Below are 12,938 nucleotides of genomic sequence, written 5' to 3'. Positions count from 1 at the left end.
GCGACAACGAAGTGTACTCAGTACTCGAACAGGACATAAAAACAAAGACGATGGGGAAGTCCAAAGCAACGCGAGGACATGAAATTGGGGATGAGAGAAGAGGAAGAGGAAGAGGGAGGTGCCGGGAGTACTTGGTGGGACGAGATCGCGTTATCGGGCGGTGCGACCACAACCTCCTTTCTCGTCGGGCATGTACATCCCAGCTGGACTACTTGCTGGACATCCATGTACCTCTAGAGATACAGTCCGGGCTTAGGGCACGGGTCTTGCGGCATGGCACTGGCGACCCTTGTTCGATCGCGGACGTAATTCGATTCTCAACAATGAACCTCATCATCATCACTTATCATCGTCGTCATGCCCCTCCACCGGCCCCGTTCGCAGCTCCCCCGGTCTCCACCACGACCCACGGCGGATCCCATCAGAGACACGATAATCGCATCTGAATTCCATCGCTATCATGGCGGGGCTCACTCCCCGCGCCTCCATCCACGCTAGCCCAGCCTTCCACGGGCGACCCCATCGCGGCGCACCAATCACTCCCGGCCCAGCCGTTACTGATGACGCTGAGATTCAGAGATGCCCCTCGTTCTCGGCCCATTTTCCTGTCCACCCGGTCTCGTCTGTGCGTCCGGGGCCACCTCCCTCTCCAAATCGTGGCGGACACCACACCCTGATGCGAGAGAACAAAGATGCCCCCGCACCGATCCACCTCGGAGATGAGTGCCCTGCACTCACTCTCGCTATCCCAACCCTTCCTATCCGTGGAATGCCGGCGGAACTCAATTTTTTCGAGCTTCTGATTCGGTGCACGCCGGTTGCGATGCTGCGAACGGGACCGGTTGCCTATCGGGGCCACCGTTCAGATACTACACACACTAGTATGGTCTAGGATCTGTATAAAGCATGCGCGGGGGTCGGACGGGGAATGTGGTAGGCAAGCACGACACCGTCCAGGAGCAACGGACGATGTATCATCGAACGTCAACAAGGACCGGCGGGCTGACCCCGGATCGCCCTTGAGCTCCACCTGGTGTGGAAACATACTGCCATACAGTAGTACTTCTGTCTATGCGGCCTATAGACAAAGTTCAGCATCCCACCCAACTTTTTGTCTCTATTAATAAACAAAACAACAGACAGCACATCCTCCCTGCACATCATCCCTATGTGACGGCCAACGTGAACGTGCAGATGCCCGAGGCCCTCTCTCGCAACCACGACCAGCGCAGCGGTGCCCAAAAGAAGCACACCGGGAAGTGAGTTCAAGGTGGTACGGCAGAAGGAGGGTGGCTTGGGTGTCTGGGTGGGGGAGGTTGTCTGGACAAGGGTCTGTCCATCGGCCCCCTTTTCCAAACCCCCTCGCGTAGCGCTTGACATTTCGGCCATCCAGAGACTGCCTGCCAGGGAAAATTTAAACACCCCTGGCCCTGCGACAGTGCCATTGGTCGACAGTCTCATGCAGCTCCTGGACTAGCCGGCGCAAGTACATAAAGCGGGCCATGTCAGGCGGGGCTCCTTCAGACTCCTCTCTGTAGATCGTGTCTAGATCCTGTCTCGACTGCGGTATTTGTTGTAGTCTGCAAACATAGTGGTCCATAACCATATCCCTTGTTGGGCTTATAGAAGGCCAGCCGATTGTCATAATTGAACATGTCATGTGTAGCCGCAAGGACGGGTTGAACAAAACGAAACGAGATCTCGTCTGATCTCTGTCTTCCCCCAAGCGGAAGTACCTGGGATAGACGCCGCCGAGTCGAGGTTTCTGAAGTCGATGGCAAAGAGTTGACCCATCCGCGGGGATGTGCAGCAAATGGCGTCAAAATCGGATGAAAACAGGCTGAGCCGCGACGAAGGGGCCTGGCATTCGACAGTCCATTGGTTAGTGCCTTGCGAAATTCAGGATCGGGGTATATTTACTGTACTTTCTGTTTCACACCAAGTGCTAGTACCAACAACACTCGGCAAGTATCAGCCTTGAGCACCATGTGGAGAGTTTTGCGCGTTCGCTGTCGCCATGGTCATGTCAATGGTGGCCCTGAAGTCATCATCGAGGTCAGAAGATCAAGCCTTGTCCAAGTGGCAAAGAATCTGTTTGAATACTCGAGACGGACCTACTCGGTACACCACAACGATAGTACCCTCCATCAGCGTCAACTTTTATCAAATGAAGGCCCAAAGGCTTAGTCACGATGTCGAGTCCTTTCGGTTGGACTCTCACGCCTTCCGATTGGATGGCGCATACGTCAACCGAATCCATTTCTTGTAGCCGGTTTGGATGATGGAGATGTGATGTGGTGTGATGCGGGTAGCTGCCGCTTGTCACCAACCGGCACTTGCGCGTTACTCCTGCATCATTTGATCTACAGTTCCCTGCAGTATCCATACTCGCTGGTATCTCGTAGTGGGTGTGAATATTGACTTGTAGGGCAAATCTGAGTTTCTAGTAACTGCGCTTCTTTACATCTACGCCCCGCTCAAGTCTTACTCTTCTTCCTTCCCAGGATATTTACGGTTGAGTGGAGCAACAGCCACAAGGGCGGTGGAAACACACGTATACAGCATATTAGGTCCCTTGGTATTGATCTAAATGATTTTATGGCCAGAGTATGGTAAGGGACGAGACTCTTTTCTAGGGTCTAGTATGGGGTTCTGCGAAGGAAAGTCACAAGAGCGGTGGCTAAAAACAGCTTTAACAGAAGGCCATGAAGAATGGATTCTATTAGGAGAGCATTCCCCATTCATTTTCGGTCGCCGAGGGCTGCGGCTGCAGAAGCCATGTGCCCTCTGTCCAGAAGTTGCCAAAGGCGTAGCATACTGCTCCACCGCCGAGTAGAAGCACCTGGTCAGTGCCGATCGTGCAAGCGACGTGACCGGTAAGCAACGGCCTTGGTCCATTGAATGATTGACCAAGTCCAATGGCCGAGACAACAGATGGGTCGCATTGCTTCTCTGCTGATGCTTTGAGCAATTGCCGAGGATCCAACAACAAGATCTCCTTATCAACGGGAACGATCTGCCGAGGGATAATGCCTCCCGCAAGTACCAGTCCATATGATGTGGCATTCACAGTCGCCCCGAACCGATTCATAAATGGGAAAAGCTGGGGTGTAGCGTTATGGATGCATCGAGTCACATCGATCAGTTCTATCTGCAGAAAACCATCGTCACAACGAGTAAGATCCCATGCCCAAATATCCTCCAGGATGGTGCCGTTGGCCCCGATTCCACCAAACAAAATTCCAGAGGTATCAGCAATCCTTGCAATGCTTGCGCCAAAGCGAGCTTCAGGTGATGACCCGATGGTCTTGACCGGTTGCCATCCTGCCTCTTCTTTGTAGCTCCATACCAACCAGCTGTCCAGGATCTTGTTGTCTTGAGTTTTGCCGCCGTAGACAAGGATTGAGCTTGATTCATCCTCACAGCGCACGTCGGTGGCGCTGTGTCGGAATCGTGACTCAGGCAGGGGCTGTGCCTGGCTCCAGACATTATTGCGGCGTACCCAACAGTCGGCGAGGGGTTTGGCAGGGGATGTCCTGCCACCAACCAGAAGACAGTCATTCCCCCTCATTGGGGTTATAGTATGGCACATACGTGCAGGAATGTTGTTTGAGAGGGGTGTCGAATCTGGCTCAGCAGCGGCCTCGGTATTTGTGTACAGGTCTGAGGACGACAAACGCGATTGCTCGCCCTGGCCACCATGGTAGCCAACCAAGTGATTGCAACTGCTATCCGGCACAAGGGCGCCGTATCGTCGCCGGCCATGCTTTGCAAGGGGGCAGTTAGGTGTCACCACAAATTGGGAAGAGATATCTCCCGAGGTATGCTTGTCAGTCCCCGTGGTAATATGGGCTTCTGGTGTAGGGGGAGTGTTTGATGCGACTAGCACGAAATAGTGAGATGCGAACAGTGCAAACTCTTCCCACTCATCAAAGGCCTCGAATGAATCCAGCCCGGTTCGAATGGACGCAGGCAAGAATTCATCATCGGACCATAGATCCCAAAGACATCTCGCTCGTGCCTGAGGCCATCCAGCATTTCGAAATCGTTGTTCTTGCTCGGCGAGGGAGGGGAATTTATGGATCGAGAATAAAGGAGCGCGCCATTTATTGAAGTGAGACATCATCGTCTTAGCAAATGGGTGACCAGGACCGTCGGGGAAGAATTGCTCCAGGATACAGAACTGGGCATCTAATCCAATTGACACGCACAATCGTTAGTTAACAAGATATTTGGGTTATGGGTTGCCAGGATCTGAGGCTCACTCACCATTAGTTAACTTTGAAGCCCAAGTCACCACATCATTGGCAGATTCGACATCCATGTAAGTTAGTGACACTTCTGCGAGAAAGAGGACCGAGCAGTCGGTAGAAGGCAGGATAGTTGAGTGCAGCACATCATCAAGTTTCTTCAGGTTCTTCAAATCACAGCCCACCGCAATATACCGAGGACTGCGAATCTGGATAGGATCCTGATCCTCACCAAACTGCACCTCTTCCAGTACAGCAGATATCTCTTTAGCCGCACGGATGGCGTTCTTTTTCCGAACCATCAGCTTCTCATAATCGATGTCAACAAATACTGTCTGCCCTCTACGACCTGACTTCTTCTCGTCGCTGAGCAGCATGAATGGCAGAGGATCACTACGTCCCTCTTTCAGTATGCGTTCTGAACACGATGCGCAACCCATAACTCACTATCCACACCCCAAATTCAAGACATATTTGGGCTTGTCTATCGGTTCCTTCTCCATGAATTGTCGGACCGTCTCTGCCATGGCATACATGCGCAACCAGTATCCCCGATTGATAATGGGAGATCGTCGCGGGGTTTTCGGGACGAAATGTTGAAAGAAATGGGGCTTCTGGTGGTAAATCATTTCCACGCTTCGTTTGGACGCAATGCTGCTGTTGTTTGTCTGCCCCACGGTCAGTTTCGTCCACATTGATCGCACGCTGCCATAGATCACATGCCCCCATGACTTCATCCGCTACCTTCTCGGCCTTTTCGGCCTGGGCAGCGGAGCTCCGTGCCGATCGCTTACTCGGAGCCATGTTTGCGTAGGGATTAGAAGGGACCAAACCCCAAAATTTAGAGAAGGAATTTTGGATCTTCAATTTCAGATTGCGCACGATCGTATCGATAAGGAATCCGTAGGCGGTGGGTAACAAAGTGTGGCCCGAGCGCCTCGGCGACTCGCTTGTGACGACCGAAGTTCCTCCCAGCTTCTCCGCATATCACCTCCTCCCCCCGCTCTTATCGCCTTGCCTTGAACACGAACGTGGGAATCGTGGGCGATGATAGGGACCGACCGGTGACGGGCGACTCTCTGCTAGCTCGGCCCCCATATTTCCCTTCTGCAAGCGGGATACCTTGCGCGCCGCGGCTCTTTATCCACATCCGCAGTTTCACTAGCTTGCGCGCGTTGCCAAGATGGCGATGAATTTCGTGACCTTTAACCAGGACTACAGCTATCTGGCTGTAGGTAAGTGCTTCTTCGTCTCAAGTGGATTTTTGGACCTGGGAGCTTGATGACTGACGTCAGCCAGCCACCTCCAAGGGATTCCGCATTTTCACGACCGACCCGTTCGCGAAGAGCTATGAGACCAAAGAAGGGAATATTGCCGTGATTGAGATGCTGTTTTCGACATCCCTCGTAGCTCTTATTCTCTCTCCTCGTCGGTTGCAAATCACAAACACCAAGGTTCGTCCAAACTTGCGCTGCAAGGCAACCACGAGTTGAAGACGCGTGGATGTATCGATGCTGACGACAATAACATCTAGCGCCAATGTGCAATATGCGAGTTGACATTTCCGACTACGGTCCTTGCCGTGAAACTAAATCGCAAGCGCCTAGTCATCGTGCTGGAAGACCAGATCTACCTCTACGACATTCAGACCATGAAACTCTTGTTCACAATCGATACATCACCTAACCCGCATGGTATTACTCTCTCAGTTCAACTCTTACATTCTCTCTAGCCGTTACTGATATCAAAGTTACTTCTAGCTATCTGCGCCCTAGCACCTTCGTCCGACAACTGCTACATGGCATATCCCCTTCCTCAAAGGGCCCCTCCAGCATCGAAGCCACCAGCACATGCACCACCTGGTACAACCCACGTGTCGCCCACGACCGGCGACGTTTTGATCTTCGATGCCTCCAAGCTAGAGGCTATCAACGTCATTGAAGCCCACCGCTCTCCGTTGGCATGCATCACCCTAAACAGTGAAGGAACTCTACTTGCGACGGCCTCAGATAAAGGAACCATCATTCGCGTCTTCTCTGTTCCCGATGGACATAAACTCTACCAGTTCCGACGTGGTTCCATGCCCTCTCGCATCTTCAGCATGTCCTTCAATACGACTTCCACTCTCCTCTGCGTCTCCTCATCTACCGAAACCATCCACCTTTTCAAATTGAGCCAGCAAGGCCCATCGTCGAATAACTCGCCTCCATCCCACTCTCCGATCGGTCGTGATTCGTCGTACGGAACCAGTCCATTCGGAAGTATAAATGATGAGGATGAGATTAGCGGCGAAACTAGCTCGGAGCTGGCTCAGCGGAAGCACAATGGGACTCTGATGGGAATGCTCCGCCGGACATCTCAAAATGTCGGTGGAGCTGTAGCTGCGAGAATGGGAGGCTACCTACCTAAAGGAGTCAGTGAAATGTGGGAGCCGGCGCGAGACTTTGCGTGGATCAAAATTCCACGGCCGAACCAAGGCGCTGCCGGAAGCAACAACACCGGGCCTCTAAGAAGTGTGGTTGCGATGAGCAACAGTACCCCTCAAGTTATGGTGGTGACGAGTGACGGCAACTTTTACGTCTTCAACATCGACTTGTCAAGAGGTGGGGAGGGAACCCTCACAAAACAATACTCGTAAGTCTTGACAGCGAAGTTATTCTCGACGAACATCTGTTTTAACTTCAAGTTCGACCTTCAGTGTGATCGATTCGAATGATAAGTTAGGGCACTCTGCAGTAGATTACTGATGGTGGCCAACTCTTAAAGCCGAGCTAGCTCATTTTACAAAGTGTGGTCACAGCTTCCGGTCCTCTTTTCGTTTGATTTATTCCGACTGCACATGCCCCCATATACGTTGGATGCGATAACTGGTGGTCACGCCTCGTGGAAAGCTAGCCAGGCTTTAATTGAGATGCTTTTGTGCGCCGGTGGCGTTTTTCTTGTTGAATTTGGCGTTTCATATCTTGTTTATTCCTTGCCCCATGGGCCCCATGGGTGGCCCACACTCTGCTCTCTTCCGGTATTTTTTTATTCCCCTCATTCCGAACGCTAGCGTCTTGATTTTTCTCTTTTTAGCCGTGATTGTTTTCGATATTGGCCATGCTGTGTGACCTTGGATGGCTGGCTTTGTTGGCGGATTCACATCGTTTAGTTGCTGCTGATATATGATACACTCCAATCCAAATTTTTCCATGTGAAATCCACTTATTTGTGCATTTCCTTTGCATACCAGGTATCCCTTCATGTTTTCTATGGATTAGCAAGCAAAAATTCAGCGAGATCTCTCGGGAGGTCCGTGATAGGGAGCTTCTGTCACATTACGAAAAAGCATCTTCACACTAAACGGGCAGCTCACTTAATTTTGGTTGGCTGCCAGATCATCCGCTAATTAATGATTTTCATGAGTAGTTTTAATTCAGTCAATTGGCTTTTCCGACACGCCGAGCACATGCCATTGACCATAAAAACAATATAGTCAAAGGCTGAACCTTATCTTTAATTGAGACCAACTCCGGTAGAATGTAGCCAAGCATTATGTACGTCCATCTCTATAATCATGCTACTGTCTCAAGATATGTCCAAAGTTCTTCACCTCCAGGGCGTGGGTGTTATGTAATTGCTATACAAGAATGCGGTGTCGGGCGGTCATCAGGGATTAGGGGCCGATCTCTGGGCGATAAGCCCGTTACGGCGAACTCCGCGTCTCGGTCCAAAGTGGGTCAATATAGTAGACCAGGCCGTGTCCGATAGAAGCCGTCAATGGTCCAACCTGCGTCAAGTTAGCAGGGCCTTTGATAAGGACGAACCGCGGAGGCTCTGCGAAGTCACTCACCCAGTGGATGCAATGATAAGTGGGAAATTCTGACGTCGCATAAACTCCGAAGCACCGTGCGGGATTTAAGCCTGCAGATAAGAATGTTATTTAATGTCCCATCGGCCCTTTCATTCATGTTTTTGCTTTATTCATCCCCTGGTTGTTCCACCTACTCGCGCCAATATATCCCTCGCGAGTGAAGGCGGTTCCCCAGCTGACTACGCCGAGGACCACGCCAACAAACCAGGGACCTGTCGCAGGACCAAAGACTTTGCCTTGTCGGGGATCGAGAGCGACTCCGAATGCCAGGAAAATCAGAACCAGGCATGCAACAAACTCGATGACCAGGCCATCCGTGGCAGGCACCATCGAGGTATCAATATGGCATCCTCCCACTGTGAACTTCCGAGTGCCATAGGCACTGTGCAGCATAAAACCAGCAAGTGCACCGCCGAGAGTCTGGCCTGCCAGATAGAGGATCATCCGTGGGAAGGAAATGATCCGTGCGAAAAAGTAGCCAGTGTTATGGTCGGACTAACGTGACCTCCACTCGAGGGGGAGAAGGTGTAGATCAGGAGAGGGGTCAAGAGGAGATTGGTGATGCCGCCGAATAGTGGGGAGATGAAGGTGATGGTATGGTAGATTCCCGCCTCGGTCTTGGGGGAGGTCGTCCTGGAGAGCGGGTGTGTAGTCACCCAGGCCGAGATGAAGACATTCATCAAACTGGCTGTATAGATCGAGCTTAGCCACCTTCGTCGCAGTACGTGGTTTCGGGTGTGCCAGATTCTTCTGCATCACCCTCTCGGATGGGTGAGGGAAAAAGCGTAGGGCCTGAACATACCGATACATTCTAGCATGGCGAATTTCCATAGATCTGGACTGGAACATCCCCGCATGTCAAAGATCTCGGCCAACGTCATGCACGGTGCAGCATCGGGCACCTTTTCCAAGACCTCGACATTCTTGGGGTCATTGCAGTCGACGATGAAGTCCTGGTTTCCACCCAGACACCCCGCAAATGGAGGAATGGCAGGCTCGAGATGAGCATGATCGCCCTCGATTTCAGTCTGGGGCAGATAAGCTACGACCATGGCGTCGATTGAGTTTCAGGTTCGCTGCGCGATTAGGCAATCGTCGATGAAACCTCCCCTTGGCTGCTGCGGTGAAACGTAACGGGCCGCCCGGCCATTGGTCGACGCTGCTGACTCATCCATCCAAGGTTTGGGCTCGGCGAAATAACCACAGCCGAATCAATCAGATAAGCCCTGAGGGGACATGATGGCCGATGTCAGTGCCCTGCCACATGGCGATCGCGCGAAACAATGTCAAATTGGGCGCCAACTACTTATGGAATTACGCCTGAGGTCAATGACGAACGGATTATGAGAGTAGCAGTAATCGTTATCAGTCCGATATCAAGAGATTTACACCGAAAAAGTGCTAGCATTGACCCATGCGATATGGTCATGCTCGAACATGCTGCTGGGATAATCACGGGATCTGGACCACAACAGATTCTAGAGAGAACACCCGACATCCACCATCCACCTCCATGGCCTTGGCCGATACCCATCCATCCCATTTCGCATGATTAATATTAATAGGCCAGGCCCGCAATCTTTTTACGTTACGTATCCAGCAGCGTGGATTGACGATCCCCGCCATCCCGGCCAACTATTAGTCAAGGAAACTGGATCCTTTGTGGTGTCTCCAATTTCGAATTTGCTGACCTCACCTTCTTGCGATATGAAGGATGAAATAATTACTGATCCCTCCAGGGATTAAAATTTCTATTGTTGTCCTTGTGCTTTCCAGAAATTGCTAAATTTTGCTTGCAAATCTTTCTTTTGTCTTTCCTACGCATTGACAATCCACAAAATCCGATGCAAATATATATGTTCGGACTAACTATGGAGCAGAAGATCCATAATCCGCACCATTCGATATACAGGAATTTCATAAATGGATACAGTGAAATGAATTATCCAAGACAAGAATAATTGACCTACGTGCTTCTATTTTGTCTCCTTTTCTCTGATCGAGATAATGCTTGGGTGTGGATACGGTCCAGTCACGTGCCGACACCCGCGACCAGGATCTCACATCAACTTTGCATTGACAGTTCGCGACTAAGAGAATCATATAGAGCTTACGACTACACCTGTTGAACGACCAGTGAACTAATCATAAATCACGAGATTTGAACAGAAGGTGGCGCACGAGAAAGGTGACTATTTGCACAATTGCTTCATCCAACGACGACGACTCAAACATCAGTCAATGCGCCAGCGAACCCACCCCCGACACACAGCCCGACGAGTGCCTAATGATATTTGAAATGAATTCGAAGGCAACAATCAAACCAAAGTGCTCCAATGATGGTCGCTCCGAGCAAAATTCGGACCATGACCGACCCAAACGCCCTCGGAAACCCGCAAATAATACCCACGCACTGCAAGTGGGAATTAGGGATTTCTTGAGTATCCCATCGTCACAATCACTCCTCCGTGAACTTGCAATTCCCACGGAAACGATCACGAAATCTCTCCCGAAGCGATTCACGGTATATGAACCGCTTCTTCTACTTCCGGCAAATGCATTCAATGCGCCTCCAGAATGGGGGTCATTCTGTGCCGCCCTATCACCGGAGCAAAAATCATCATTATATGACTCGATAGCGAAAACTTTCCACCGCTTTGATGTAACTCATGTCGCAGTAAATGCGCCTATTGCCCTGTCAACGCAGGGCCAGGAGAATCGGATGCGGAGTCCTACTGGCCTGATTCCACTGCATGGCGATTTTGGTAGCTTATGCGCTCCCACAGGGGAGGAGAATGGACAACCCAGCCAAGCAGACCTGGAGCGTGCATTTTGGGTACAAACCGTGCAAAACCATGGCATTAAACAGTTCTGGGCCCCACTGCATACAATGTTTTCGCGAGGAAATGTTAAAGAGAAGGCAAGGATCCTAGGAGAGGGCCCATCCCAAGGCACGTTTGTCGGCCTGGATGAGCAATCTCTCGAGGGCCGGAAGTCCTCTGATATTGCCGTGGTAGACATGTATGCCGGAATCGGGTATTTTGTCTTCTCATATCTCAAACGAGGTGTCAAGCGTGTGTGGGGCTGGGAGCTGAATGGCTGGTCTGTTGAAGGTCTACGCCGAGGATGCGAAGCAAATCGATGGGGTTGCCGAATTGTTCGCGTTCTCGAGGATGGCAAGCTGGACACAACCATTGAACACCTCGTGGATAGTCTTTCAGCCCAGGACCGTGTTGTAATATTTCACGGGGATAACAGGTTTGCAGCCGATATCCTTGCCCAGATTCAGCAAGTCATGGAGGCACAGAAGATATGGAACCCTGTTCGTCATGTCAACCTTGGTCTTCTGCCATCATCGCAACCATCTTGGAATAACGCCTGCAAAATTCTTGATTATCAGCGAGGTGGTTGGATCCATGTCCATGAGAACGTGGATGTGAGAAGGACAGAACAGATGAAAGAAGGAATCATAAATCAGATGACAGAACTACGAAAGTCAGTCTACAGCGAATGTGGAATCCCGGGGAGTCCTTTCGTCGACTGTTGCCACATTGAGCATGTCAAGACATATGCCCCTGGCGTCATGCATTGCGTTTTCGATATCCGAGTGTCACCTCCCCAAGGCGCTCACACATAAGCCAATGAGTTGGGCATTGTCTTGATGAAATATTTGGCCAGCAGTGGAAAGAAAACAACTAGATACCCCAAGGCCCCAGAGGCACATGAGAAACTAGGCCTCTCAATACAAGAATTCAATTCTTACCGTGCGAAAGGTTCGTGGATCTGAAAGACATCGTCTCTCATCTAGTCATAGCCAGAAAAGGCTCGCCGGATCATGTCATTAGAATCAACGGGTATGGCTATCAGACATAACACCTCACCCAAACCATGTATGTAAGTGCCTATTTACATAGAATAGATTAAAAAAAAATCCCCAGTGCAAAAATCTAGAAGTTACGACGGAACTTGGAGGGGACGTTGGCCTCGACAACTTCCATTCGCTCCAGTTTCTCCAGTCGAATCTGAGCAAGCTCCTCCTCATCGTGTCGCCGGAAGTGCTCAATGTCCTCGGGGTGGTTCAGGTCCTCCTCCTTGGTATCGTCGCCGTGGTATTTTTCGAAGTGGTGAATCTCGTACTCATACTCCATATCGCCGTGGTGTCCAGGTCCGAAGCCGAGGTCGGGCAATCGCTTGCCTGCAGCGAACGCCTGCAACCAGGCATCGCGAGTAATAGAGCCCGTGTTGCCCGGATCATAAAGGTCGAAGACTGTGCGCACAGCAGCTTCCTTGCGCGACTCGCTCACGTCTTTATTGGATTCATCATCAAGACCGTATGTCTTGCGCACTTCGTCTGTCGTCCATGCGCCCGAGGAGTCGTAATCGTGAAGCGTGAAAAATGAGGGTGCATCGAAGCCCTCGATGTGGTGTTCCTCTGAATTGGGCATAAGCGTTTATTTCATACCCATTGAGTGGGAGAATCCGACTTACCCATCATGTGTCTCGTGGCCCAGTCATCAGATTGAGGCTGGTCATTGGAATGGGAGCCATGGGCGCTGGCAAGACCGCTGCTCAGGGCGAGCACTCCAGCGACAAAGCAAACCAAGCGGGCGACCATGATTGTGTGAAAGAAATGGAGATTTCGGAGATGACAACAAGAGCAAGAGGATCGTCAACCGCAAAGAACCCCAGGAGATGCAGCAGGGTCCCAGCTTGTTTGCACTGTTTGCATATGTTAGTTTTGGCCGCCGGAATTTCTCGATCCGCAGTTGGCAAATTCAAGCATCACCCCATATCGATATCGGACTCCACGGGGAGTCCAATTGTTTCATTTCCTT

At 51.1% G+C, this 12,938-nt stretch overlaps 6 protein-coding genes across 6 annotated transcripts; 3 read left to right on the top strand and 3 right to left on the bottom strand.

Annotated features, from left to right (window-relative positions):
* Positions 1 to 460: 460 nt before the first annotated feature.
* Positions 461 to 892, top strand: N7532_005428 (uncharacterized protein; the record flags this gene model as incomplete). Its single annotated transcript, XM_056617922.1, has 1 exon — positions 461 to 892. One exon carries the CDS (start codon positions 461 to 463, stop codon positions 890 to 892), a length of 432 nt encoding a protein of 143 aa, XP_056474081.1.
* Positions 893 to 2,722: 1,830 nt separating this feature from the next.
* N7532_005427 (tRNA methyltransferase PPM2) lies at positions 2,723 to 5,054 on the bottom strand (the record flags this gene model as incomplete). The annotated part of the gene is made up of 6 exons (XM_056617921.1): positions 2,723 to 3,440; positions 3,503 to 3,536; positions 3,595 to 4,191; positions 4,270 to 4,643; positions 4,698 to 4,918; positions 4,995 to 5,054. 6 exons carry the CDS (start codon positions 5,052 to 5,054, stop codon positions 2,723 to 2,725), a joined length of 2,004 nt encoding a protein of 667 aa, XP_056474080.1.
* A 379-nt stretch (positions 5,055 to 5,433) lies between these two features.
* On the top strand, positions 5,434 to 6,997 carry N7532_005426 (phosphoinositide binding protein ATG18; the record flags this gene model as incomplete). The annotated part of the gene is made up of 5 exons (XM_056617920.1): positions 5,434 to 5,485; positions 5,550 to 5,704; positions 5,785 to 5,944; positions 6,011 to 6,884; positions 6,949 to 6,997. The coding sequence occupies 5 exons, from the start codon at positions 5,434 to 5,436 to the stop codon at positions 6,995 to 6,997; spliced, it is 1,290 nt and encodes a 429-aa protein (XP_056474079.1).
* Positions 6,998 to 7,935: 938 nt separating this feature from the next.
* Positions 7,936 to 9,155, bottom strand: N7532_005425 (aquaporin; the record flags this gene model as incomplete). The annotated part of the gene is made up of 4 exons (XM_056617919.1): positions 7,936 to 8,153; positions 8,238 to 8,523; positions 8,604 to 8,791; positions 8,906 to 9,155. 4 exons carry the CDS (start codon positions 9,153 to 9,155, stop codon positions 7,936 to 7,938), a joined length of 942 nt encoding a protein of 313 aa, XP_056474078.1.
* A 1,235-nt stretch (positions 9,156 to 10,390) lies between these two features.
* On the top strand, positions 10,391 to 11,740 carry N7532_005424 (tRNA(Phe) (4-demethylwyosine(37)-C(7)) aminocarboxypropyltransferase; the record flags this gene model as incomplete). Its single annotated transcript, XM_056617918.1, has 1 exon — positions 10,391 to 11,740. The coding sequence occupies one exon, from the start codon at positions 10,391 to 10,393 to the stop codon at positions 11,738 to 11,740; it is 1,350 nt and encodes a 449-aa protein (XP_056474077.1).
* A 310-nt stretch (positions 11,741 to 12,050) lies between these two features.
* On the bottom strand, positions 12,051 to 12,718 carry N7532_005423 (nucleobindin SSP120; the record flags this gene model as incomplete). Its single annotated transcript, XM_056617917.1, has 2 exons — positions 12,051 to 12,535; positions 12,592 to 12,718. 2 exons carry the CDS (start codon positions 12,716 to 12,718, stop codon positions 12,051 to 12,053), a joined length of 612 nt encoding a protein of 203 aa, XP_056474076.1.
* Positions 12,719 to 12,938: the final 220 nt, after the last annotated feature.

Source organism: Penicillium argentinense, assembly GCF_028826775.1.
Source record: "Penicillium argentinense strain IBT 30761 chromosome Unknown utg000005l_segment0_segment0, whole genome shotgun sequence".
NCBI lineage: Eukaryota > Fungi > Ascomycota > Eurotiomycetes > Eurotiales > Aspergillaceae > Penicillium > Penicillium argentinense.
The sequence above is the reverse complement of the archived record's forward strand: the minus strand, read 5'-3'. Positions and strand labels throughout refer to the sequence as shown.